Here is a 27,991-nt window from a genome sequence, read left to right on the forward strand (position 1 = left end):
CAAAGTCTATTTATTAATTACCATTATCGTTATTAATCGATTTGTGGTTACGATATTTACAAAAAAACAAGAAAAGTTTTTTGTTGCTATTTTTTGTGAATTGGAAGTAGAAGTACTGACCAAATGAAACCGTTAAATTTTAATGATTGTTCTTCTTACATTTTAAGCTATTTACAGATATACGAGAGGATGATAGGTATTATATAATATTATTAAATCACACACATTGAATCACATTTATGTCGTCTTGCATTCATTCTTCTCTTCAGTCCTTTTGCTTTTTATATAGTTTAAGTCTTAACTAGTTAAGAGATTTAATTTAGCACCGGTTTATTATTTTTTTTATAAATATTTTTTTTTTTTCATATAATCGTGTTCCTCTTGGTTGGTTTTGTTTTTTGGGTTTTAGGGGATTCGTGACACTAACTAGTAGCAGATTTAAAAGCTGGTGGTTGTAAGTCTGCTACTAGTTAGGTCTACTCAGAGGCTGGAGCCGAATTCGGAGCTCCTCCTGCGGTCGATGTGCTTCATGTAGGTCTCAGAGTAGATGCTGCGTGTGCGGTCATCGTATCTGATGGAGGGTCTCCGCACATCGTAGGAGTCCAGATCGGAGGGCGGGCGTCTGCAGAGGCTACAGAAGGCGCACTGCAGGGTGTTCTTGAAAGCCTCCCTGAACTCGCGGTTGAAGTAAGCATAGATTATGGGGTTAAGGGTGGAGTTAAAGTATCCGATCCAGAAGACGACGGTGACGACGATGTCCGGGCAATCGCAGCTCGAGCACAGAGACGTGCTGATGTACCAGAGGAAGAATGGAAGCCAGCAGAGGATGAACGTTCCCATAATGATGCCAAGCGTGCGGGCAGCCTTGTGTTCGCGTTTCATCTTGATAATATTACGTTCCTTGGTTGGAGTGTGGTGTAGATCCTGGTTGATTTCGTGCATCAAAGTCTTCGAAGATCCTCCGGAATTGCTGAGCATGTCTCCGTTGGTGTTGTTCTGATGCAGCAGAAGCGCTGCGCCGTGCCTGTTGAACATCTCCTTCTCCTGTCGATTGGCCTCCCTGAAGATGGCGAAGTACGTGAAGATCATGATGGTGCACGGGATCCAAAATGAGATGCTGCTGCTGAAGACGGCGTACACCTTGTTTACGCGAAAGCCGCAAACGTCCGGATGCTCGTTCCGGAAGTCCTGGTTTTCGGTGGTTGTGTACCATCCCATGAAGATGGGCACGAAGCTGATCACAGCCGGACTGATCCACGTGTTCAGCAGCATTATTGCGACCACCCTCTTGGTCATGCTGATCGGGTACTTTAGGGGCCTCACTATGGCGTAGTACCTGTCCACGCTGATACAGCAAAGATGGAGGATGGATGCTGTTGAAAAGTATACGTCCAACGAATTCCAGACGTCGCACATGAAATACCCGAAGAGCCAGCGGTCGAAGATCTGGACGCTTGCGTTGAAGGTCATGGCGAACATAGCCACAAGCATATCAGCAAGCGCCAATGATACCACGAAGTAGTTGGTGATGACTCTCAGTTTTCGATGCCTCATCACGGAGACGATGACCAGAAGATTACCGAATATCGAGGCGATGATGATCAGACCCATGATAGTCGCCCTGATAAACAGCAAAAGGAAATCTGACCATTCCGTCTCTGCTCCTTCCAATCCTCCACCTGCTTCTCCGCCCATCGAAACGCTAGCATTGCCTCCAACGCCCGATGTTTGGTTTAAGATTAGTTCGTTGTTCTCCATGCTACCGTTCTCAACGACGACGACGACCCTCTCACCACCTCAGATCTCACTTCATCTTCCTGCAAACAAAAGAAAAGGATGGATTGTTATTAAACCAATATTTCCTTAGCCGAGCGTGCTTGCGTCTACCCTTCTTTTAATATTAGCTTCCTTCGTTTTTTTTTACATTTTTATTTTCGTTTTATTATATTCTAAATAGAAATTTCGCTCGCGGAATGCACGCCTCTCCACGATATATTCTCGGAGGAAGTTCCGCTCCGGCAACCAACAAACTTGATCTCTACTCCAGCAGGCGCAGCAACAGCCTCGCTCGTTTTAAACGTCGAGTGTTTTATTATATACTTCCAGTATGCACGCATCTACATACAAATATATATATACAAAAAAAAAATCACTAGAGCCCTTTTTTTGAGAGATTATCCTTCAATTTCTTTCTCGTTTCAGCGTTTACCCCATGCCACTAAAGCTCGCTTCAAAAAATCGCTCTTAAAATCTAATATAATAAAAAAAAAAGTTCCTGATGCACGCTTTATTTTGTTTGTTCTTTGATACTAAATCTACTTTTTGACGGCGTATCATATTTCATTCCTTTCAAGTGTGAACCTACAAACAAATTATATCTCTCGCATTTAAATACGCTTCATAACTGTCATCGATTTTAGATTTAATGTTTCCTCTATACATTTCCAAGAGTTATATCATTTTTTGTAATGATTATAATTATATACACATTTTCATTAATACATTTCTAAAACTCGAACTGAAATTCTGCTTGAAAACCGATATATCTTGTTGTAAATTGAGGCATATCTCAGGGAATCAAATTGATGGATAACCAGGGTGGAACGGAGGTTACAAAGTATATACAATTTCAATGATTTAATTTATTTCACTTATTAATTTTTGTCATCATTGATTAAAAATGTAAGTGCATAATGATTATTTATTATCTGCAAATCTATAAAAAAATGTTTCCTCAAAATAATATTGAATAAATCAATCTCAATAGTAAACAAAAAACAAAATTTTATTGTTTTATTAATTACTTATTAAATCACTTATAAAATGTGTTAACTTTGATAAAGTTTTAATTACATAATCAGTTCCGCCGGACTGTTTGAAACCAAACTAATTTATGACTTTAAAACTGTGTAACAACAAGTAAATTAAAAATAACAATAATTTATTTACACAATCTATTTTTGTGTACCATTTTATTCGAATTTATTATTATTTTTATTAATTAAAATTTAGTTTGTTTTGAAATATTCAAACCGGACTATAGTGAATCCGGACTGAAGGAAGACGGATTATGTGAGATATTTCTGCAGTTATCCATATTACTTTGACAAGTATTAATAAATTTAGTATGTATTAGTATAGTATTTTATAATAACATTAAAATATATGGAAAATGTATATTATCTCTGTAATTGAATTCAACAGTTTTCATTTTATCCCTCTTTTTTAATTCAATATGTTTTGATATTTGCACCAAATATTATTATTACTATTATTTATGGCTATAATATCATTTTACATGATTTTGTTTCGTTATTAAATTTTCATCGTTTCGAATAATAACTGTATTAAATATTGATTTTTATTCCATCATGTGATTTTGCTTAATTGTTTTTCGCTATTAAATTTCAATCACTTCCATTAATTTTTAAGTACTTTTTTATTATGTATTAATTCATTGATGATCATAATAGTAACATGAAATAAATTAATTACTTAATATTATTTTATTTAGTGTTTTTATCATAATTGCCATTGATAATTAATTATAAAATCGCAAATTGATAGGATTAATTTTGGTAAATTTGGGTAAAATAATATTTACATGTAATAAATAAATTCCATGAGTAATTACAGCCGAATTAAAATTATTTTAATATTCTCTCTTCATATATGTTTAATATTTGTAATATATTTGGTTAACAATACAGTTCTGCTTGATTGCATTTCGCTATTAAATATCCATTATTTTGATTGTGTTTTCAGTAAATTAGTTTTTAAATCCAATAAAGCAATTCAATTGTTTGTATATATTTTTTAACATCTCTATCATTTAATACTAAATTTACACGTTAATTTGTAATCAGCAAAATGTGTCAACTACATTTCATTTCATATAAAATATAATTTTATTAAAAAAAATATTTAAACCAAATTATTGGACAAAACTTTGGATTATGAACCAACGTCTTTCTCCCTACAAATAATAAAAATTTTAGTTCGTTCTAAAGTACAAATGTTTGTATTTTTCGAATTATTATGACTAAAAATTACTTGAAATTAGCGAACTGCAAAACTTTACTTATTTTAAATATGATTTTAACATTAAGAACGTGTTGGTCATTCATGTACGAGCATCCAATATTTACTAACTAAATATTAACAGAAGGCACATATAAAATATTTAGCCATGCCAACCTTTTTGAGCGCAACAGTGGTTGTGAAAGGTGGTAACAATGTACACCATAAAGTTGGTGAGGAACGCTTAGCTAGGAGGAGGATTCTAATACGCTGTTCTACATGCTTAAAAGATCGTATTAGAATAGTATTAGTTGAGAATAGTTTTAGTATAGAAGTGTAATATGTAATGATTTCTTCCATTCTCCCGCGCAATTTGATCTTTCGTCCAAACCAAAACTTATAGGAAAAAAATGGCGCCAAATTAAAATCCGGCGCTCTCAGTGGAACATCCTATATCAGTAGTTTCCATACTTTATGTCACTATGCCCTTTTTAATCCTTTGTTGTCTGACGGTACTTATAAGTATCAGCACATTTATGTCACTATTGCTGAAATTTAATAAATTTTAACTATAGTCAGGTAACAAGGAATTAAACATGTATAATCTTGGCGCTTCCCTTTTCTAATTACGATATTTTCTTATTGAAACATAGTTATTTAGCTCACACTTTCGCTTATCAATTTCCAACATTTTTCATATGTGATGACCAGTGGTACTTCCAATATTTATTTATGGTTACATCAATCAATCAGTATACATTCCAATATTTATTTGATAATTATATTTGTGATAAACTTTTCGCGTCTTTCTTTGAGTTAGTGGCCGTTTATCAATTTGTAAATCGATTTGTAAAGAATAGGTATGTATAGAAAAATATCCCAGATTGAGCTGTCATCAATTTTTCTGCGACCCCCCAAATATTTTCCCCCACTTTGAGAATGATTGCAATAAACTATTGATCATGGTCCCAGAAAATCAATGCGGCCACTTATAAAAGACCTCCTAACTCTTCGAACCTCAATCTCTTGGATTTTTAAGTGTGTAGCGTTTTTGGAGGACACGTCAATAAACCCCCACCTCATAAAAAATTCCATGCAAGCTGCTATGGTCAGAGTAATTAATGCTATGAATCATAATCATTTAATTCATGCTTGTGGACGATTACATCTCATATATAGAGGTAGTTATTGATGCTGACAGTAGTTTTATTGAATGATTTTACAATTAAATATTATGTGTTCATTACTTAAATTTATTCAGAAATAAAGTTAATTTCTTTAGTAGTATTTGTTATTTTTTGGCGAGATTAAATCTGTCCTCAAATACCTTGTATTTTAGAAAATTACAAAAATAATGAGAATATTTAATTTATTGTTATTCAAGTATCTCCACTATAATATTTTTCTATAATAATAATAATAATTTATTGATCAGACAGGAAATCCGAAAAAAATACATTCTATAAATAATAAATGATAATAATAACAACTAAATAATAAAAATAACTCTCAAAATAAGTAATAAATATAAATTCATTTTCCAAAATTTAATGGTAATATAAAAATGTATTCATATCGGAATATAAATCTAAATTTTATTCTTATAAAGATGACAAATTCCTAAATTAATGAATGAATCAAATTTTATCCAAATGAAAAGCATATTTTGTATTCATTCCTAACGATTTACAATTTTATTCATTTTTGTTACAGTGAACTCATATAATAGTTGTTTGTCAAGTGCAAACTTATACTTGAATTTAATAGGAAACTTTGCTTTCTATAACGTTAACATTTCTATACATATTTTCTACATGCGTATTTTGGGACAACAACGAATGCATCGCATAGTTATGTCTTGACAACTTTATAAAGTTAAATAATATGTGATGATAAATATAATTGATGTACAATTGTAACAAATTTTAACAAGTGAATATATAGACTCAAAAATACAATACCTCGCACAGTGAGAGTAATCCGTTCCGTCAACATTCCGCAATGTTTGAAACCGGAATAATGGATATTTGTTTTTAATTTTTTGGCCGTACTATAGTGAATCCGCGATTGAAGACGCACTATCTTAGTTATATATATATACAATTTATACTTGACAAAAACTGCAGCTGTTTTATTATACAAAGTTCTTTATCATATTTAGTTAATTATGATGGAATATAACAGCGATGTCAGTGAAATCTTAATTGTAATTGGATTTGTACAAAAAATCATGAAATAAATGTAAAAAGTGCAAAATTAAAAAAGTGTAATATTATTAGTTGCATATAAATTGAGCATATATTACTAAAATAATGTAGAAACATCAACTTCAACAAATTAAATGATCCCATTTAGTGAGTTATGACTGCAACAAGAATGATTATTGCTTTGTTTCATTTTCAAAGAAAGCCATCACGTTTCAAAAACTACATCTAGGTGCAATTACGGCCACAAATGATGGGATGACGTAATAGGAATTAGGGCGTTTCGCCCTGCACGTGGGGGTTGTTTTGTGAGGAAATGAGAGGAAAAACCCATTTCACGAAGCCAATTTACTTGTAATCTCTTGAATATTTGCGAACTATTAAATCAGTAATCACTGAATCGTCCTCTTTGGAGTGCAATCATTTTGCACGTTAAAAGGAATTTCGCTGTTAATTCTTTAAAAAAGGATTTTTAATGAGTAATCAGAAAATCGTCTATTTAGGACCTTCAATCATTTTGCATATCAAAAGGAATTTTAATTTGTTCAAAAAAAGGATTATTAATAAGAACTCAAAGAATTGACCTATTTGGATAACCATTTTAAACATTACAAGGAATTCTAATCACCAACCATTTGCATTTTTAAAGGGTTTTTGCTTTAATTTATTGAAAAATGGATTAGTAATGAGGAAAGAAAGAATCATCCCATTTGGACCTCCACTCATTTTGAATATTGAATAGAATTTAATTGTTAATTAGTTTCAAAAAGGATTAAAAATGAGATTTATGCATGTTAAAAAGAAATGCAATATTAATTTGTCCACAAAACGAATGATTAAAGGAATTAGAGAATTATCCTCTTTGAATCTTCATGTTAATTATTACAGAGAATTTTGATGTAAACAAAAGAGATTATAAATGTAGTAAAACATTACACATTGTTATTTTATTTTCGTCGTTAAAATAAAAATGGAGGTAAATTGAATGAAGGTGCATGAGTGAAAAGAAGATAAACCAAAGTAATAGGGATGTTAATGTAGATTTCAGCGGTTTAGAATCGTGTGGTCACGATGTATTTACCTTCGTCGGTTTGTCATAGGGAAGTAATTACAATTAGGGGCGAGGGGGGATTTACGTTTACATCCGTTTCCGGGTTTATTTTCTCTTTTGTATAGCTTTTTTATTTTATGTCTCTTCCCTTTTAATATTCTAGCTTTCTATATATGTATAAACTTTTTGTTTCTTTCGCAGTTCTTCGTTGTTCTGTTTCGTATCCTGCGAACACGCGAGACCAGCATTAATGCATGCATGCTCGTTTTAATGCCATGTTTACCATATTTAGTATACCATTTGCTTGATAAATTATGACTACATGAAATCATTTAGTTGCATTTGCGACGGACATTTATATGATTATTGTTTATGGAGATGTACAGGACATTTGTGGCGCATCCACAAAAGTAAACTAGAGAATTACAGATGTCAATCGCATTGAAAGTATATTGAAAAGCTATTAAATTGAACAATCCTCGCTATATAAAATAAAACCAATATAACCTGAATTGGAAAGAAATGACAGTATAGAATTGACATTTATCAAGTCATTGACAGATAGTAATGGATTTAGTATGTTTTTAGTATTTTTGGTTACCCACGGGAACCAAAAATACTAAAAACAATCTTTTTAGGAAAATGTCTTGGTTTAGGGCCTCTCGAAGCCTGTAGCGCTATGTTTCCCATTGCGTTAATGGAAAATTCTCCGCTGTTGACGGGTGTCAGTCGTAAAGAGAGTAAAATTAATTCATTCTTTAATTTTCTTAAAAATCTTTAATTTAAACCCAAAGTTGTGAATCTTTCCGGGAATACTTAAATTAATTCTTAAAGTACTTCTAAAACCTTAATAATATACAAACAATGATACAGTATTAACAAAATGTGCTATTATGAAATCAATAAACTCATCGCAAACAATAACATTTAAATAAATAATGAATATAATTTATTTCATATTTGCACAGGGATTTTGATTGCAGCGTTTTCGCATAATTCAATTAACCTCTAATAACAAAGAATATAATTTCAAATGTATGCCTAACACAATAAAAATAATTTGGAATAATAATTTTAATTAAACATTGACGAAAAAATTGAATAATTCATAGTAAAAAACTAATATTAAATAAAAAAAAAAAAGATAATAAATTCATAACGTTTTAGGACATACGTTAAGTTATTAACAGGTTTAGCATCGCATTTTGAGAAAATTTATTCCAAACTATAAAAATGTCAAAAAAAACTCACATAACCTCATCTAGAAAAAATGACAGCTATTGAAATTGATAAGGTTTCTTTTATGAAAGTAATTGAGACGTGCTAATTCATAGTAAATTTACTGGTTATAAAATTAAATAAACTACGTAAAACAAATGTCAATAGGAAACTGACATAACCTCAATTGGAAAGAGCAATGTTTATTTTATGTTTACTGACCATAAAATTGAATAATCTGTATTAAATAAATATCAAAAACATCTCATTAAAGTTTATCGACAACAAAATTCAATAATCCAAACGTCAAAAAAAAAAACTAATATAACTTCAACTATAAAGAACAGATAGTAATGAAATTGGTAACACCATTTTTATAACACGTGTCAAATTATTAAAATCGCAATCAGTGTAAATTTATGGTTCATAAAGATGAATAATCGATACTAAATAAGTACAGAAAGATAACTACATAACCACAAATGTAAATTAATGACAGTAAATAAAATTGGAAACATTATTTTTATCATAAAATTGAATAATCAATATTAAATAACTTTCAAAAGAAAACTGGCATAACCTGAACTGGAAAGAAATGTCAGTAACGCAGTTAGTAACGCTTCATTTATGACATACGTCAAATTGAAAGTAAAATTATGCAAAAGCAATTTTGTTCAGTATAATATATTCAATTTAATTAAATTGAATTATTAATTACAGAATTAAATGGAGTTTGAAAGTTCAATCTTAGTTGCTTGAATAATTGAATATTTTCTTAAATTTATGTTTAAAGCAGTATAAATAATTTGGGACAATAATTTAATTAATAAAACATTCTTTATTATATAAAAATAAATATCATAACCTCAATTGGAATGAAAAGACTAATTAAAATTGTAAGGTTTATTATATGACATTTGTCAAATTATTGACAGGTCTAAAATCTCATTGAGAGTAAATTTACAGACCATCAAATTAAATAATCCACACTAATCAACTGTAAAAAACTCACTAGAATGCAATGACGCGCGTCAAGTAATAAAGAGGAGAATGTGATACTATTGAAAATAAATTTAAAGGTTATAAAGACTAAATTTACAGGACATAAAAATGAATAATCTACAAAATACAAATATTAAATAAAAACTAATACAACATATCGTGTGTAAAAGCATGGATTAAACATGAGTTGGTAACGATTATTTTATGACAAACTTTAAATAATTGACATGTGTATATTTACAGGCCATTCAATTGAATAATCCATACTAAACAAATGTCAAAATAAAACTGATATAACCTCGGCTAGAAAGAAATATATTATTTTTGTCCAGTCTGTAATGAAATACGGATTTAATTAAATGGAAGTGAATGATACCAATACACGGAACTTCTTATAAAAGTTGGTGAATACTTTCTTAAAGTAGTTGAAATATTTATACAAGAAACAAATAATAATTCAACATCAATATTATGTTAAATATACTTAACTTTATATTTCTTTTATATCGTTTGGTTCACATTTAAAATATCAATATTATTTTCTATATTTTGCATATTTTTCGATTGAATTTTATCTTATTAAAAGCGATTTACTAAAAAGTTTAACTTACTTATATTTTAATTGTGTTCGTTCCCAACTTTTTTATTTTATAAAAATTGTATTTATAAATGAAAAATAATTACAATCTGCAGCGAATATCGAAGTTTATTACGCGGAATGGACGTAATTAGTGAAGATTAATTAACTGGACGCAAAGGAAAGGGAGCTTCAAACTTATTACCTCATTTTCACCATCAGACAAACTCAGGAAAACGTGAGTTTCATTTTTTCTCTCTTCTTTTTTTATTTATCCTTAATCGCTGTTGCATTCCGTTGCCCTAATTAATTTTCCATTTTTCTGCGTTTATTTTCCGCTTGGTATCTGCGAGGTAGCAATTAATTAGACGGATTATTTCGGGTGGTGACATGAGTGTGTGTGTGTATTCTGCGCGAGTTATTTTATTAATTAATATCTCTTGAAAGTTTGAACTTTGCGCTCGTTCGCTCGCATTTTGGAGGGCGGTTAACACCCCTAATTCAAAGTTATTCAAATAGTTTCGTGGGTGGATGAATTACGCGCGAAGACAAGATTACATGTGAAAATTTAGGAGGTAAGAGGAAAAGTACACTTAAGATCAAGAGGAAGATCGATTCAGAACTAAATAGGAATTAAATTTTTTTTGTTAATACAATAATCTTGGTATAAATTTACTTAATATTGTTGTTGCTAATTTCGTTTACTGCATTTAATTTGTTAATTATTTGACGTCTGTTATAATAGAAGCGTTAATATTTTCTTTCACTGTCACTTATTTTATTCAGTTCAAAAAAATACAACAAATAGTAACGATATATTATAAAATAAAGTGACATAAATTTAAGTTTATGTTTTTGCAATTTTAAAAACAGAAAATATTTATTTGCATTAAAAAAATAATATTTCTAAAGTTTTTGAAAATGTTTGATACTTTTCAGATCAATTTTCATAATATTAATAATATTAGACAAGACGTTCTTTGGTTGAATTTTTATTTAACAATCGAAATTTACATGAGAGATTGAAGAAAACTGGCACAAATATCAGATGATTTTAATTCCTAGTATTGTTTATTGATTTTCCTAGATGTCAAAGCAATTTAAATATATAATAGTTTGTAATTTATGTTTGATTTGCTATTTAGCGAGCAAATAATGTGAAATTGTATGTTATTTTGTTATTAATACGTAATGGTTTTGCATTGTTGAAAGGCTAGGTTGATGATAACTAGGTTGTAATAATAACTTGATTATAACAGAGTTGCATAGTGTGGGATTATTTAGAAGCGTATTAACGCGATATCCACTTTATATAGTCATATTTTTTATTAGTGATCAATAATAGTTGTCCTTGGACAGCATAGCAATTTAGCATGAATTATCAACTACTTCTATAATTTAGTAAAACTAAACTTCTACAAATAGTTTTAGAAATAGAAAAGATTTATTTTCATTTAAAATTAATATTTAGTTTTCGATCGTTTTCAGATCAATTTTCATGAATAAATAGCCAATACTGAAATTCTCTTTAAAAACCAAGACTTTCTTTATGTAGATTTTTATTAAACAATCGAGATTTTACTTTACAAAAAATACATGAGATTTTGAAGGTACAAATATGAGATGTTTTTCTTTCCTATTATAAATAAATATAAAAATTGAGAATTTAAAGCTATAATAGGTACAAATCATTATAATTCATATATGCACGATGATATTTGTTTCAATATTAGTTTGCAATTTATGTTTGATTTGCTATTTGGCGAGCAAATAATGTGACATTGTATGTTATTTTGTTCTTAACACATAATGGTTTTGCATTGTTGACAGGCATTACATGAAAATTTCCTATATAAATTACTATAGTGGGTCAACGTGGAAGCCGATTAATATTCGACATCAGGGCAGAAAGACTTATGGTCAATAGCACAAAGGGTTTGAAATTATATATATTTATTTTGTTCTTTTTATTTCTGTATTTATTTCTTTTTAATATTATTATTATTCGACCTCAATTCGACGAATAAAAATGTGTTGATACCATTTTCAATAATTTCATCTATACTCTCAATTTAGTGGATGCGCCGGGATTTTTAATTTATAAATTTCACCAAAACAATAATGAAGGATTATATTTTCCTATGTTTATATATGTTTTATCTTTCAATTCCTTGATAATATAACAAAAATTATCATTATTGAGGTTGTTAAGAAAGGTGTAGTTTATCATTTCAATTATACCATAATAATTTATAATTATTATTTGTGGATGCGCCGGGATCATTATAAATTCCACTAGAGTCATGTCCTACAGTCAAATAACATCCTAAGACTCTAATTGTACAATATTGAATTGCAGAACTGCCAAAATTAAGAAACTTTGACAATGAACTGAAAATATTTCACCAAACTCGAATTTTAAACTATTATAATAAAGTTATATAAAGTTCTAGAAAATCAAAATGCTCATATAGAGATAATTGTCCACGTGAGGACAATACAAACATATATATAAATATTTGATCTGCATTTCATACGTCTTCATATATTAATTATTCTATTTCATTTGTTAATATTTCTTTTATCTTTGAAGACTTGAAAAAAATGACCATTAATAAAATCATCATTCTAAAATCTTAGAAAATAAAATTGGCAGAAGGTTATGAAAGTTAAAAATATGTATTTCTTATAGTTTCTTTTATAGTTATTATCGATGGATGCGCCGGGTTCATCATAAATTGCATTCCAGTCACGTCCCTTTCCCCAAATGTTATTCAAATACCGAGACTAGAATAATAATAATAGTCTGCTTTAAGCAGAACCGACCTAGTAATTTCGACTAATTAATAGATTGCTCTTGCGCTTTGCATAATCAGAATTCACTTACCGCTGCGACTTCCCATCGCAAATCGATTTGATAAGAGCACTAGTTTCCATGGAAACTCAATCTTACTCAATACATTTGCATACATTAACGTGTCTGCCAAAACATTAATTAGTAATCTGCGATTGCATTCATCCGGCCGACAGATGACGCCATTCCATTTATTTTTTCAATCAGTCTTTGCAACCTCGATGTAATTAAAGTTGCGAACTTTTTCTATACTTTTTCTTTCTTCTTATTCTACTTTTTTTTATATTGCTTTTCTCGTTGCTCTTCGGGTAATGTTCGCGCGAGAACCGAAATGATTCAATCCCGAATTCGAGAAACTTTCCTAATTAAAATTACTTTTTCGAGCCTGACCTCAATTAAGGCCATTTCGACGCGCCGTTCTTCCATAGCTAAATGAATAAAATTAATAATTTACCGTCAAAATTTAATTGCGATTCGATTAAATTTTCGTGGTTGTTGGTCTCTTTTCCACTACACTAAATTCGATTGGAATTTCACGAAACTCGCAGTGGGGTAACTTTTTTAATTTCAGCTCGCTAACATTTTTTTTTCTCACGCTCTCATTCGCAGCTAATCCGCTCTCCTCTCGACCTTCCCTGATCAAATTTGAGATTACCATCGCACAGCGTCAAACTGCTAATGAAACGACGTAGCAGTAATACGCATATGTACGACGCTGTCTTTACGCGAGGAAACACACATTGGGTACTAAACTCCTAACTACTAAAATGTATATCTATAAATTATATCTAATTTGCGTAGCAACTATGAATCTATTAAAATTAGTAGACGTGTTAAAATATAATTAACCTTTTAAGTTCCTCGAAGGTCAATAAAAAAACAAGTTAATTCACATTTATTGAATTAGAGAAAATAACAGGGGTAATAAGTATAAAAGTACTCAGACTTCTGCTTTAGATTAAAGAAATTGTAAAATCGGAAACAGATGATTTGTGCAAATGATGATATATTGATGCAATTTATAAAAGTAATTTTAAAACGTGTGGATCTATGAAATTCAGTTGTGGGAGTCAACAATGTTGCTATTATACAAATATTCTGGTAGAATAATCTAATAAGTATTATTTGTGCTTCATAGTACAATACGAACAGAAAAATTTAAGAGGTTCTTCAAATGGAAACGAATCTAGTGCAAAAAACAGTGGCCGATACTAATATAAAGTTAGAAAGATATCCAAACGTATTAGCTGTCAATTTTCTTGGTTTAAAAACCAAACGACTGAAGCGATCTAAAACATTTGATCTATCCTTAACTGATCTTACAATTTATATTATGTAAACAAAATACATTAAAATAATAATAATCAAAGACGTTAAAAAATATTACAAAATTTTAATAAAACAATAAAAATATTAGTGTAAAAATTGATGTTAAATAAAATAAAATGCAGTTTATCTATAAATTTTATAAAATATTTTCAACCAAGAATTTTAATTAATATTAATTAAAGAATAAAATAATAAATTAATCAGACAATAACGAATACAAATAATAACATTTATTTCATTGTATATCTGTATGAAAAAAAAATAGAATTTGTGAATAATGATATGCATTTGTAATATTATTTTCATGAGAGAGTAAAATAGTATTGAACTACCGTCGACTAAAAGTGTGCAAGCTAGCAGACATAGTAAACATTTCAAAAAGAGGTGTACATCGCATATTGACTGAATATTTGGAATAAAGCTGTGCGAAATGGGTGCCACGCTTGTTAATGTACCAGTTAACACATCCGTTATCGCAATGGCCAAAATCAATGAGTTAAAGTTCGAATTGCTTCCTCGGATTATTTTCTCTTTCCAAACTTAGAAAAATGGCTCAGTGGTAAAATATTTGCCAACAATGAAGAGGAATCTTGCTGGCTATCGTCGCTTCTCACTATAAATAGGATATCGAAATGTTTTCATAACATAAGTAGAGCCTCTACAGAACTTACGTGAAAGATTAATCTTCAACATAACGGCACCCTCTCAAAAAGACTGCGCTACTAGTTGCTAAGAACTTAGATTCGATGACTTTGCCCTCACAGTGCTCATGCATACTATTTTGCGTAATCATAGTTTTCTGTATAAAATGTTGGGCGGTTATATTCGCCACTTGCGCATAAAGGGTTTAAAATATAATCAATACACACATACAGTGGAATCTTGCTTAACTCGCATAACGAGCATTTCGTTTAACAAGCAACGTTTCGCATAACGAATGACGATGAGAATAGAAGTCCCGGATTGCGCATCTGCTACATCATTTTTAAAACATGTTTAAATATGTTTCACTATACGAGTATTTCGGAAATATTGGAAATGATTAAACTCGTTAAGCTAGATTCCTCTGTATTTATAAAACAAAGCAGAAAGTGTACAATTATATTTATTTATTTGTTTAGAATGTTTTATTCGCACTAAACTATTTATCAAATATATAAAATATGCTGTGTGCCAGAGATTCTGAAAACGAGTTAATATTATTGTTAATTAATATATGGGTCAATAGCCCTTTGTGTGTAATTATATAATAAATATTGTGTATTATTATAAAAAATATGAAATACAAATAAAAATGTATAAAATGCGATTATTTTTTATAACACTAGTTTGAAATAAAATTTTGTGTATATTTTGTTTAAACTTATTTTCAAAGCTTCAAACTTATTATTTCTGTGTAATATTATGCTTGAATATGATAGCTGCAATTTCTAAATAAAAATGTAAATAAATAAAGTATGAATGAAACAGCAAACATTCTATAGGACTGAATTAGATGAAGATAAAAAACATGTGACTGTAAATCTAACAAAATATTTAGCATATATAAAATGAAACTAATTAGACGTTCGCATCATTAATCTTAATTATATTTGATGTCGTGATTCTCGATCGCAAATCACGAAATTCTCACAGAACTCCGGATTCAAGGAAAAATCAAATCTTCACACGTCATGCGACAATAAGTCAAGTGCCATCCCTCGAATCCGCATCTTGTCACCCCCCCAATAGCTGCCGGGCGCTTCTTTCTCCTTCGACGTATTTTCCTTTCGGTTTCCCTCGATTCTGACGGTAAAACGGAGGGGATTCGGAAATCCAGGCACGATTTTTTTTCCTCCCACTCCCTGAACTCTCCCGGATTCTACAGCCCTCCCAATTCCCAGATACCGAAAACTTATTACCACTGAGCTAATTTCGTTACGTGCGCCCCGCGGATCTTCGAAATGATTCCAGCAAAAAAATAAAATAAGATCAACCATTTTACATCTTTATTTTGTAAAAACTTTCTCAAATACAGAAAATATTTGATAGTTATAACGTATTATAATGCATGATTTTTATGAGAAATTTAATCAATTATGTAAAATAATAAGGTTTATTTCATCAGTCATACAAAAATATAAGTAAATCGAAATAACCATTTTTTCCACACATTTTACTTAATTTTATACCAATATATGAAATTTTCAAGCAAATTTTCTTAGTGTATACACAATATATAATGTTTCTTGATATAATCGACGTTTTTAATGCAAACTTGTTGTAATTATTAATAGTTTTTTTAATAATATTTATTGTCCTATTTTGGCTATCAATCGTAGACTTTCTACACATTTCTTTTTATATGGATGCAATAAAACCAATATAAAAATATTTAAATTTCTTACTATAATTGACACTTTTATACAAAACAGAGATTTTAGTTTCTATTAAAAATACTTGTTTTCTTAAATATCACTATACACCTTAAATTAAATTAAACTTTACATAAGCTCAAAGTAACAAAAGTAGCGATAATATAAAATTACATTGCTTATATAAAGGCAAACTATAAGAACGTAGTTTTTGAAAAAAATTGCTCAGATCTCAAAATTAGTAGACTTTGCTTTTTTTAAATATTTATTTTTCTATTACTTTGTAATTGTTGTATAAGAATAATGTAAATTTGTATAACGGATGAATAACTTCAAGTATAAAGATCTTAGAAGTATAATTATTTTTTTTTAAATGCGTCTTTATGTTATTCGTTATCCGAATATGTATTTGATATTTGAACATAAAAATATTCCACGAAAGTGGTCACTGTTCGTTCGTTAACCGTTTAACACTGTTTAGTTTAATTATTCCAATTGCAATACATTTAAAAAAATCTTTCTTAACACGTTTTCACATTTAGACGATTAAAAAGTAAATGTTAAAAATAAACTGGTTATTATCAAAAGCAACCTATCGATATTAATGTATGAGTGATGTGCATTTTTTGAAAACTATTCCAAGGTTTTACATTCACAAAGTTACAATTTCGATTTACATGTTTTTTTTACACTCATGAATCATGCAAATCGATGGTTATTTTCATTCATATAATTCACAGTTATTGAATAATCAAAGTGCAATTATTTAGTAAGTATTGAAATTTTAATGAAATTTTATTACGTACATGTCCATAGATGACATTAAACTATTCAATCGTGTTTCTATTGTATTTCCATACATCATCGATACAAAGCTATTACACATTGCGGTCTAATAATACAACCCAAGTGGAATCAAATATTAATCGGCAATAAATCGACGAATATCCAACTGATGACGCACAGAGCGGACGATTCGAAACCGACATACAGATAAATAAAATCCTACATAGTATCGTTTACTGCAAATAATAAATTGCCGAAGAAAATCCTGGTAAATCCCTTTGGGAATGTGCTATATCGTCCAGCGCAATAGTTCCGTGCGTCGTCTTTAATGCTCATTTTTATTTGACTTTTCTCCCTTTTCTTCCGTTTCTTCCTTTTCTTATTTTTCTTTTTCTTCAACCACGCCACTTTTCAGCGTTGAGGAAGATAAATCGGTCGCGTCAAACGTAATTTATAATTGTCGCCTGCACATTTATGTAAGTGCGCGCAACGTGCGCTGTATTATATAAGCGAAATCCGAGGAGGAGACGTCGCTGATGGCTACAATGATGATGATGATGATATTGTGATTAATGGTCATGGAAGGCGTTAAATCACCACCTCTTTCCTCTCTTTGACAGCCCTCGTCGACGTCCATCGACGCCCGACGTCAAAGCGCATTTTCAAACATCGAATATATAAATATTAAGCAAGAGGGCGGCATCCGATTAATAATGCATGGAAGAGTTGACGTTTGAGCTCGAACTTTGTAGATCCCTCAAACCAATATGTTTTGTTTCGGATTTTTTTCTAATATGTGGTAATAAATGTGTTTTAAAATTGCGTCCATAGTATGTGTCTCATACGAGAGTAGTCCAAGAAGTATATAGCCTCATCTATATATGAATAGACATGGTGAAGAAAATCAACAAAATAGTATTGGATGACCGTCGACTGAAAGTGCGCGAGCTAGCAGACATGTTAAGCATTAAAAAATATTGTATATTGCGATGGCCAAAATCAATGAGTTAAAGTTCGAATTGATTCCTTGCACAGCTTTAGCCCCCTCGGATTATTTTCTTGAACATAATTGAACATAACTGGGAAATGTGGTTATCGAGCTAAAACATAGTCTCCATGTTGAGAAATAAAGATATTTTTCCAATTTTCTGAGATTTCTTTCTTAGGTCGGGTACTTCTGGGACTACCTTCGTATAGTAGGCTGTTAGGCATTTCAATTATTATTGATATGACGTAATAGATGGTACACTTGATATGTGTTTTACACAACAAATGAATGACTTATGGTAAAAATGAAGATGACACATGTTTCTTCTTTGCTGATTTGTCTCAAAACTTCTAAAACTTCCTATTATATACCACAATTATCATTAATACTTTATAATCTTGTATATTTTTTGTTTTTAAAGTACATAATAAGTCAACCTTAGTGAATTTGATTATGGTTATAAATTTTATATATACTGAATATTTCTGAATGTTTATTATTAGTTTATAATATCATCAAGCCTGATGATACTCATATATACCATTACATAAATGTAATAAAAACTCGGTTGTCAAACAATTATTAACAAAATATGTTCGAAATTCTATTTCTGAAAAAAAAAAATATAAAATTTAAAAATTAAATATGTATACATGCAAAAACGTATAAAAATATAAATAAAATTTTAAATAGTTATAACAAGTATTTTGTTATTGCAAAAATTAGAAAATTAAACATAATAAATTGAAATAAAATCTTTATCTATACGGAAGGTAGTTAATAAGTAAAACTTGAGGTAAAAGAGGTTTATTTAAGTACACTTTCCAAACAACTCACAAATCCGTTTTTTTGCTTATGTCATAACCAAAATTATGTTTGAAAACCGCGGGCAGTATTTTTATTTTGGATTTTTATACGAGGTACATTCGTTATGAATTTTATCAGTGTTTCCTGATCCTTTTTATGGCCCCTATATATATCATATACATAATATGCCATACGTTTAAAATGTAGACATGCCAATTTTCGAATTGCCTCACTTAACAATCAACGCAATTGATTATTATTTGGGGCACGTGGGGAAACACTAAATAATGACATTGACTGTTAATTTTTCGTTAAAACATATGTAGTACAGTTGTTAGTATTGAAACAAAAATAGCTATATGTTAATTACTTCATTTTCAACTGTCAGATGCGTTTGACAGTTGTAATTATCTTAGAACAGTGTTCGTAATTTCTCTTTTTTATAATATTTGCCAAATGATCATTATTAGTAATCAATTAAAGAGAAAATACTTACATTATGTATTAAATTTGATGCAGCTTTAAGTAAATATGAACTTGAATAGAAGATTTTTCAAAGTAAATATATTAATTATTAATTGTAAAATTTTGTTAATGCAATTTCAATAATTCCTGGTTCCTAATCTTCATATATAATTCTTAAGTGGAGTATCAAAAGTAAAGCTTTAAACGTTTTTGATTTCAAAGCACGATATTCAATTCTGCGACGGTGGATTAAACGTCTTTGGAGACCGTCTGTGGATGAGTGGAAATTAGCGGTGAATTTAGAATTTCTCTTTTGACGGTTCCATGATTCGGTAATTAGGGAGATGCGGCGTAATTGCATTTGTTCCGCCCGGCCGCGCGTCTCTCGTTCAGCTTCGATGCGGGAGGCATAAAAACGAGTAAAAAAAGGGGTGGTGGCAAATTTGCACGATGTCGTTCGACTTTGCTCAAGGGCTTTGTTTATTAAAGAGAAGAAAGAGAAAAAAACAAAGACGCTCGAGAGAAAAAGGATTAAAAAGGATACGTGTAAGTAAGGACGCCCGTTTTCTTGGCGTATGGATATGAGGAATTTGCGTATTAAAATCGAGGCAGGCGGATGCAGGTTTGACTTTCCATATGCGAGAAAGTTAGGCCTGAGAGAGAAAGAAAGAAAGGAGGAAAAAACAGACGCTTGCAGCATTTACTGAAGGGGGGAATTTTAGTTATCCTTACAGGAATTCGAGTGAAATGGGTCAAAGAGGGTTGTGTGTGTGTGTATGGCGCCTGAAGGCAACGTAGCCTTATGTTTTATACTCTTTATTCCTTTTTTATATTACAGTTACCTCTTCAGCTCTTTTTTTCTATATTTTTACGTTGGCTAAAATAAAAGAGACGAGGAAAGAAGGGACAGGATGAGATGAACAAAAAGTGAGTGTACACGAGATGAGGAATTATACACATACATTTATCCGGCGACACTCCTTTTCGTAATCCTTCGCTTCTTTAAACATTTCCACCCTTACAACTCTTTCTTACATCTTTTTTGTCTTCATTTTTTTGGTCTTCTTCTTACAACTAGGGAAGTGGCAAAATCAATTCTTTACAATGCAATATTTACACTATTTTGAACATCTATACAAATTATACTTAAATGAGTTTCAAACTAATAAAGTTTATTGTGCGACTCCTATCATTGCAAATTTATTTTAGTACAGTTTGAAATTAACAAAATAAAAATATTTTTTTTTATTGAATATATAAATAATCGTTTGTTTCTTTCTATTTTCTGACTTTATAAAGTCTCAGTTTACTTTTATGCAGTTTTAAAGTCGTCAATTAGTCCGGTGTCAAACAGTATGGAATGTTGGCGGAATCGATTACCCGGGCTATGAGTATTGTATTGTTCCACATTGAGATAATTATATTGCAAAGTCCTATTAACCATATGTATACAATCATTAAAAAAAAATAGTGAATTATTTATTTTATACGTTGTCTAAAATAAAAGTGACGCAATAAAAAAATCAGGATAAAAAATCGACATAACACTCAGAAAGTGTTAAAATAAATTCTTCCTTCTCAATCTCTGCACTATTTTAACGTCAGTACATTTTTCACTCTAGTAGTTTTCATCCAGTTTTTCATCAAGTAATTTATTTTAACCTTCACTAAAATAATACAAATAATCCAAAATTTCTGGATTTTTACTCGTTAAGCAAAATGCTCGTTATGCGAGGTGTTCGTTAAACGAGATTCCACTCCACGATTATTTATAAATGTAGATGACAATATAATATAAGTTAAAAAAAAAACTATTTTACTTCTTCGAAATCATACGTTCATTTTTATACTTTTAAAATATAATTCACAAAAATATTAATTAGATGATGAAAATTTCAAAAATGTAATTATTATTTCTTATGTATTTTATATTATATATAGAATTATTGCAGTTTTATGAAAACATTACATTATTTTATACAATTTTAATAAACATTTGGAAAAAGAAATTTGTTCAATTTTATTTTGAGTATAATAAATGTGTTGTGTCTTCTAAATTAATAAAAGTATAGTAAATTGTTTTATTCTAAAATACAATGAAAAATATTGTAAATATTCAAAAATAAAAAAAATATTTTGTACAAATTTACTATTTATTTGAAATATTTTATGTTCTTCAACTATAAAAAAATAAGGAGATTAAAAATAGTTGAAGAATAAAAGTATTGTGTTTGTAACTATCTTATTTAAAATGAAGCAAATTCAAGGTGTATTAAGGTCCAAATGTGTTGGTCGGAAAACAATTTCGTTTTCTTTTCCAACAGTTGAATTCAAAAAATCCAACATCGCGTTTTTTGTTTTGCTTCAATTTGTTTTCAAAAGCTACAGTGTCTTTCAGCACACGAATAAATTAAAGAAATACTTCGCACAGTGCGGATAATCCATTTCGCCAATATCCCGGACTGTTTGAAACCTGACTAATAGAGGAACAAAATACATACTAAAATAAACAGCACGAAAAGATACTTAACTGTATAAAAGAAAAATATCGAATCTGAACTGATCGTCCGGTGCTGTATTTAGTTACTGGATAAGTCGGGTTACAAACAGTTCGGGATTCTCCGGACTGTGCTAAGTATTTGTTTTCTTTTAAAATAATTTTAAAATATTTATTGATTATAATTATGTACACATGAAATTAGAAATTTCATGTAAAATTTAACTAATTAATACATTTTATAATTATAAAATTATATTTATAATTAGGTCGATAATACCTTTTTTATGCAGTTTTATTTGTAACAGTGGAAAATAATGAATAATGTTGGTATATGGCAAAATAAAGCTTTAAAAGCTTTGGATAATCAAAATTACAATAATGGTTGAAAATCCTTGCTTTACGCAATTAAAATAATTAACAACTATAATACCATGTATACAAAATAATTAGTACGCCTGATAGATATTTATGTCTCAAGTCACGCATAGTAATAATCATTATAATCGCCGCATCAAAAATCCCTCTAAAAGTCATTCTTACTAATTGTCAGATTTAGCTTTTATTATCATTAATTACTGTAGTATTGGCAAACATTTTCATATACAAAAAATGTATTGTTTTTCGGTTATAGAACATTTCGGTTCCCAATTCAAAACTAAGTAATAATAACTTTATGAACTGAATTTCGGTTCTAGTTCATAGATTATCTAGATGTACTAGATTATCAGATATAATTATTCATCAAAAAACATAGAATTTTTGGAAATAAAATAAGTTCAATGTAATATTGTAAGGATTGAATTATGTAAATTATAAATAAACTGTTTCAAATCTCTTTTCAAGCAATTATTGGAACTGTCTTAAATTAAATCTACAAAATGATATAATATAAGGGTTTAATTTTTAAAATTGATGGAGGAAATAAGTTTCCTCAAATACTTTAGAAAATTTAAAACCTTCGATATTTTGCGAACTAAATGTCGGTTCCCGAACAGAAAAATGGTGCTAAATAACTAATTATTATTTACATACATTCTTGGGTAAGGACAATGGTTTCGAATATCAAACAATTCGGATATTGAACATCATATTATATTCTAAATGATAATGTTTTTGGTCCACTGTGTCCAAACGCGGTACCCATTTCGAACAGAGCTTTCTCATGACCAAATATTCATGCAAAATGGTGAATACACTGCCTTCTGATATCTTCAGGGTGTCATCTATCTCACGCAACTTCAATTTACGATCGGCTTTTATTATGTATTCTGCAACAATTCTGAATTGGGGCAAAAATCAGCAAACCACTTTTCTAGCATTTTTCTCGAGAGAACAGTCCCCATAACACTTGTCAAGCCATTGTTTTCCTTGAATGGTATTTTCTCCATTAAAACGCAATGTTTTATCAACACACGAAATTCAGATTGTTTCATTGTTTTGAAAATTACAAAAGTAGCGTCACTGAAACCACTATAATTTGTGAACTAAAAGTCAGATTGCCATGAAAGGTTGGTACTTACTAAATATCAGATATATGCGCCATCTATATGTCATCCTACAAACTTATTGAGTGAGGTTTACTTGCTTATAATATTAAATGATGTAGAAATATATTTGACGGTCAAATTGAATGGTCTTCCCTTTAATATTCATGCATTCTTTCGTGTTGGAGCAAATAAAAGCGTAAATGTGAAAAAAATCTGCATTTTGGGTCAATCTGCGAAAACCTTCGGGCACGCATTCTTAGCGTTCGGTTGTTACTTCTTTCAATACCATTTTCATAATGACGTGTGTTTAATAACAGCATCTACGTTAACTTTTTTATTCCATTTTTTCATGCTCTTTTTGGGGTGATTTTTCATTAATCACGCAACGGGGTAAAAATAAAAACGGACAACCTTCGAAGTCCGGATTCGCGTGATCGTGTGGAATGTGTGTGTATATAAATCAAAGAGTGAGAGGTTACAGCCCGCCCACTAGAGATCCCGGAGCCGGACGTATCGAAGGGTGGGAATCCTGGCGTGACAGAGATGGATCAAGTTTGGAAATCGCTTTTTCCTTCGGGGAAAGATTTTTCTCCTCCTGCACTATGAAATATGATTTTCGATTTCGTGCGAAACTTCTCTCGTCTTCGACATCGACATCCCTTGCGTTTCCCACCAGAGATGTGCAGGGAATCGGGATGAACAAAACTGGACCTCCGACTCATCCCCCAGTCCCGTCGCCAGCAGAAGGGGTGGTGAAAACTTTTTAAAAGCCCAGAAGTATGAGAGAAAGCACCAATAAAGTTTTGCAACGAAATTCCCACTCGATATAAAACGAAGTAGAGATAAGGTTTGCATTATTCTTTTACTTCAATTCTTGTCCGGATTGCGTCTTTCTGTGTTCGTCTGTATCAAGAGAGGGTGGAAAAAAGTTACCGATTTGAATTCACGTTTATGCCATTCTTTATTTATTCCTTTGTTGTAGATATATATTCGACGTTCAGTTAACATACATAATGCATACACAAAATGTGACTTTTTTTATAGAATTTCTCAAATCTTAAGATTGTTTTTTATCAATAGCTTTATTTTGAGAATAATTCAATTTAATTAATATCAGAATTTACTAAACTTTAATTTCAACATTATCATGAGCGATTTTCTGACCAGTTAACAATTTTCTTATTACATAATAAGTGAATATATTTTTTTAGAAATTCATTCATTCATTCATTTCACCAAGCATACTATATGGTATTGGTTCTGAGCGTTTTGTCCAATACATCTTGAGACCAGCCTTCTTGAGACCAGCCTTGTGCAAATGGTTACAAACGGTTTTCTTGCTAATCTTTAGTTTCTAGTTAATGGGATAAGTGCTCGCATGTCGGTCCGACTCGACGATTTCCATGATTTTACCAACATTTTCGATAATTGGCCTACCAGAGCGTGTCTCATCTTTGATGTCCATATCACCAAAACGGAGGCGGAAGCGGAAGATTCATACACTATAGTAGAATGGTAAAGACTTAATACCTACCAACATAGTATTAACATAATAAATGTTAACAGTTCTTCAATTTTAATTTCTATATCACAACCTGTTGTATAAATATAACACTTTATATGTTTTAATATAGCCAGAAACTTTAAAATAAAACAAAAGGCGTAAATAAAAATTAAATAATAAAAAAAATAAGAATTTGAGAAAGAATTAATGATTAGCTTTGGTCACTGCATTCATCGCTGCTCTATACCCAGTTTACTAGTTTACGAACATTTTTTAATTTAACTTCGGAACTTTCACTTCAACTACTCTTTCATCTTCATTTTAATTAAAAATTTTGCTTACGGATAGATTTTTTTTTATATTTTTTATAACTTTAAAAACTTAAAAATAATTAATTATTATTTTATCACGTAATAAAGTGGATATTCTAAAATAACGGACATATGAACATGTCTGTCAAAGCATTAAATCCATTTCAAATATTTTACGGATAGAGCAAAGTGCCCTCGGTTTACGAACACAATTTTAAAAATATCATTTTTTAAATCAAAGAATTAAATCCATTTAATATCTTTCAGATAACAAAACAAATAGTTCTCTGATTATGAACATAATTTCGAAAGAATTTATTAAAATCTGTTTATATTCGGTAATAATTAGATATTTTCATAGATATAACAGGAGAGGGTGGAAAAAAGTTACCGAATTGAATTAATGTTAATGCGATTCTTTATTTATTCCTTTTTTGTAGTTATACGCTTTACGACCATAATTTCAAATATCAGTTGTTTTAAATCAAAAAAATAAATTATTTTAAAAAAATTCAAAGACATAACAAACAAGCTTTGTTCTACGAACATAATTTCGAACACATATGTACTATTTTATCAAAAAATTAAATCTATTTAAATTTTTTCAAAGACTAAACTAATCAATTAAAATCGATTAACACTCATAAAAATATATATTTTCATATTAATATATTTCTTTTAAATAATATATTATATATCAAATTTTATTTTATCTGAGAGTCTAATATAATTTATGATTAATATAAATTATTGTTTGCTGCCAATTTAATCGATTTTATATCCGAATTTTAATTACAATTTTTTTGTAATGTTTCCGGGGTTTTCTTATATAATTTTCAAATATTAACATTGTTGCACGTTTTTTTCCATTATTTACATGTAAACATGGGAATTACAAAAATCAATACGCGTATCATGTTAATTAATTGCACATTTAATTAGTTTTTCAAATGAAATAAATAAGTGGTGCGAAATAAATAATATATATTATTATTGAATTTCATCCATTTCAAGCCGGAATACGAACAAAAAAAAAGTACAATACTCGCGTTGCGTTTATTCTTCGTGAGCGAATTATTTTTTCCCCTGTTCGATGCGTTCCGTTTCGCGCATAATCCGAAACCGTGCGGCACTTCCGTCCATATTAGAACAAATTTAAATGCAAATTCTCACTCGGTGTAACGTCCTATCTCCTTTCCATCCTCGCATCTCCCGGATTTTCCAATCTACTTTTATATCCTGCATACATCCAGCATCTCATTTTTGCTTCATTCGTCGCTTATTATTATATCATATATAGCTTCCTTTTTTTAGTCTTCTATTTTTGTTCCGAGTTAAATTCTTTATTATCTCAGTTTCACCCAGAAGCGCAATCAACATTCATGATGTTGATGATATAATGAATGAATAGGAATTCACAACCCCAACTGCGGTTTTTAGCGGTCTAAAAAAACAACCGTCATAGTCAGAAGCGACGAGAAAATTTAATTGGAAATTCATATTTCCATTCAAACTTAAGTAGCCGCAAAAAATACAGAATCCTTTATTTTTAATTTACGGTTTGTTTAGTTTTCACGTAAATTAATTTTCTTTTATTTTGTTCACTTCTTTTTCATTTAGCATTGAGCATTGATTAAACCGAATAACGCAAAGAGTATGTATATTTTAATGAGAGAAAAAGGTTTCGTGCATCGAGAAGATGAAAAGGAATTGTGTCTAATGGGGGAGAAATTGAGAATAATTGGACTGTGCATGCTTTTCCATCTTTAAATATTTATATAGTCGCATTCGAATTGACTGTAACAAATCACATACAAACATGTATAAAGTACGCCATTTTCTCGTGATCAATCAATGTTGTTTTCTTTTTCATGCTCCTTTCTTGCTGTATAAATGTAGCAATAATTGATCATTCTACAGGTACACTAATTACAAATTGCGCTCGATCTCCCGAGAGCGGGGCGCGCCCTGTCCCTGCATTGGATAAATGGAGGAAACTAATTTGTTGTTTTGCATAACAAATGGAGGAAAACTCTATAGCCTCGGGCTTCCAATGCGATGTGGCCAATCTTGTTAAGAACAGATTATACTAGGATGTAATATAATTATAACTGAGTAGATTTTAATAAATACATACAAACGATTGTATCCTGACATTTTCTTAATTAAATATTATCCTTTTGTATGGATTTGCTTTTGAAGTTTCTCATAAATTAAATTATTAAGTTAATTATTTTATTGTTCTCCATATTTGTTTGTCAAAGTGGAAATAAATCTGATATTAGTTTTATTAATAAGAATCGGTTTCCGAACATAAATTCAAAACAAAATTAGTTTGGTTTAGCTTTTAGAAAACAATATTAATCGTTTAAGAAATATTGATTTCATTGTATTAATCTACATGATTATATTTTGTGATAACTGCAGAAATGATAACAGAATCGACTTAAGAGATGATTAAATACAAATTTTCCAAAGAAACTGGAGACAAATGTTTGTTTTTAGCTAACAATATCAAATATAATTATTAAGCT

The 27,991-nt window shown here is 30.0% G+C and overlaps 1 protein-coding gene across 1 annotated transcript in view; it reads right to left on the reverse strand.

Moving 5' to 3' along the window:
- Nucleotides 1–241: 241 nt before the first annotated feature.
- LOC108556652 (octopamine receptor beta-2R) overlaps nucleotides 242–27,991 on the reverse strand; it is a 45,266-nt gene continuing 17,516 nt past the window's right edge. Inside the window, exon 3 of the mRNA XM_017912848.1 lies at nucleotides 242–1,817. Within this exon, the coding sequence (XP_017768337.1) occupies nucleotides 481–1,758 (1,278 nt within the window). The 5' untranslated portion in view covers nucleotides 1,759–1,817 and the 3' untranslated portion in view covers nucleotides 242–480. The remainder of the gene's footprint in view (nucleotides 1,818–27,991) is intronic.

The sequence above is a fragment of the Nicrophorus vespilloides genome, unplaced genomic scaffold (genome assembly GCF_001412225.1).
Source record: "Nicrophorus vespilloides isolate i.1.1-1 unplaced genomic scaffold, Nicve_v1.0, whole genome shotgun sequence".
In the NCBI taxonomy this organism is placed as follows: Eukaryota; Metazoa; Arthropoda; class Insecta; order Coleoptera; family Silphidae; genus Nicrophorus; species Nicrophorus vespilloides.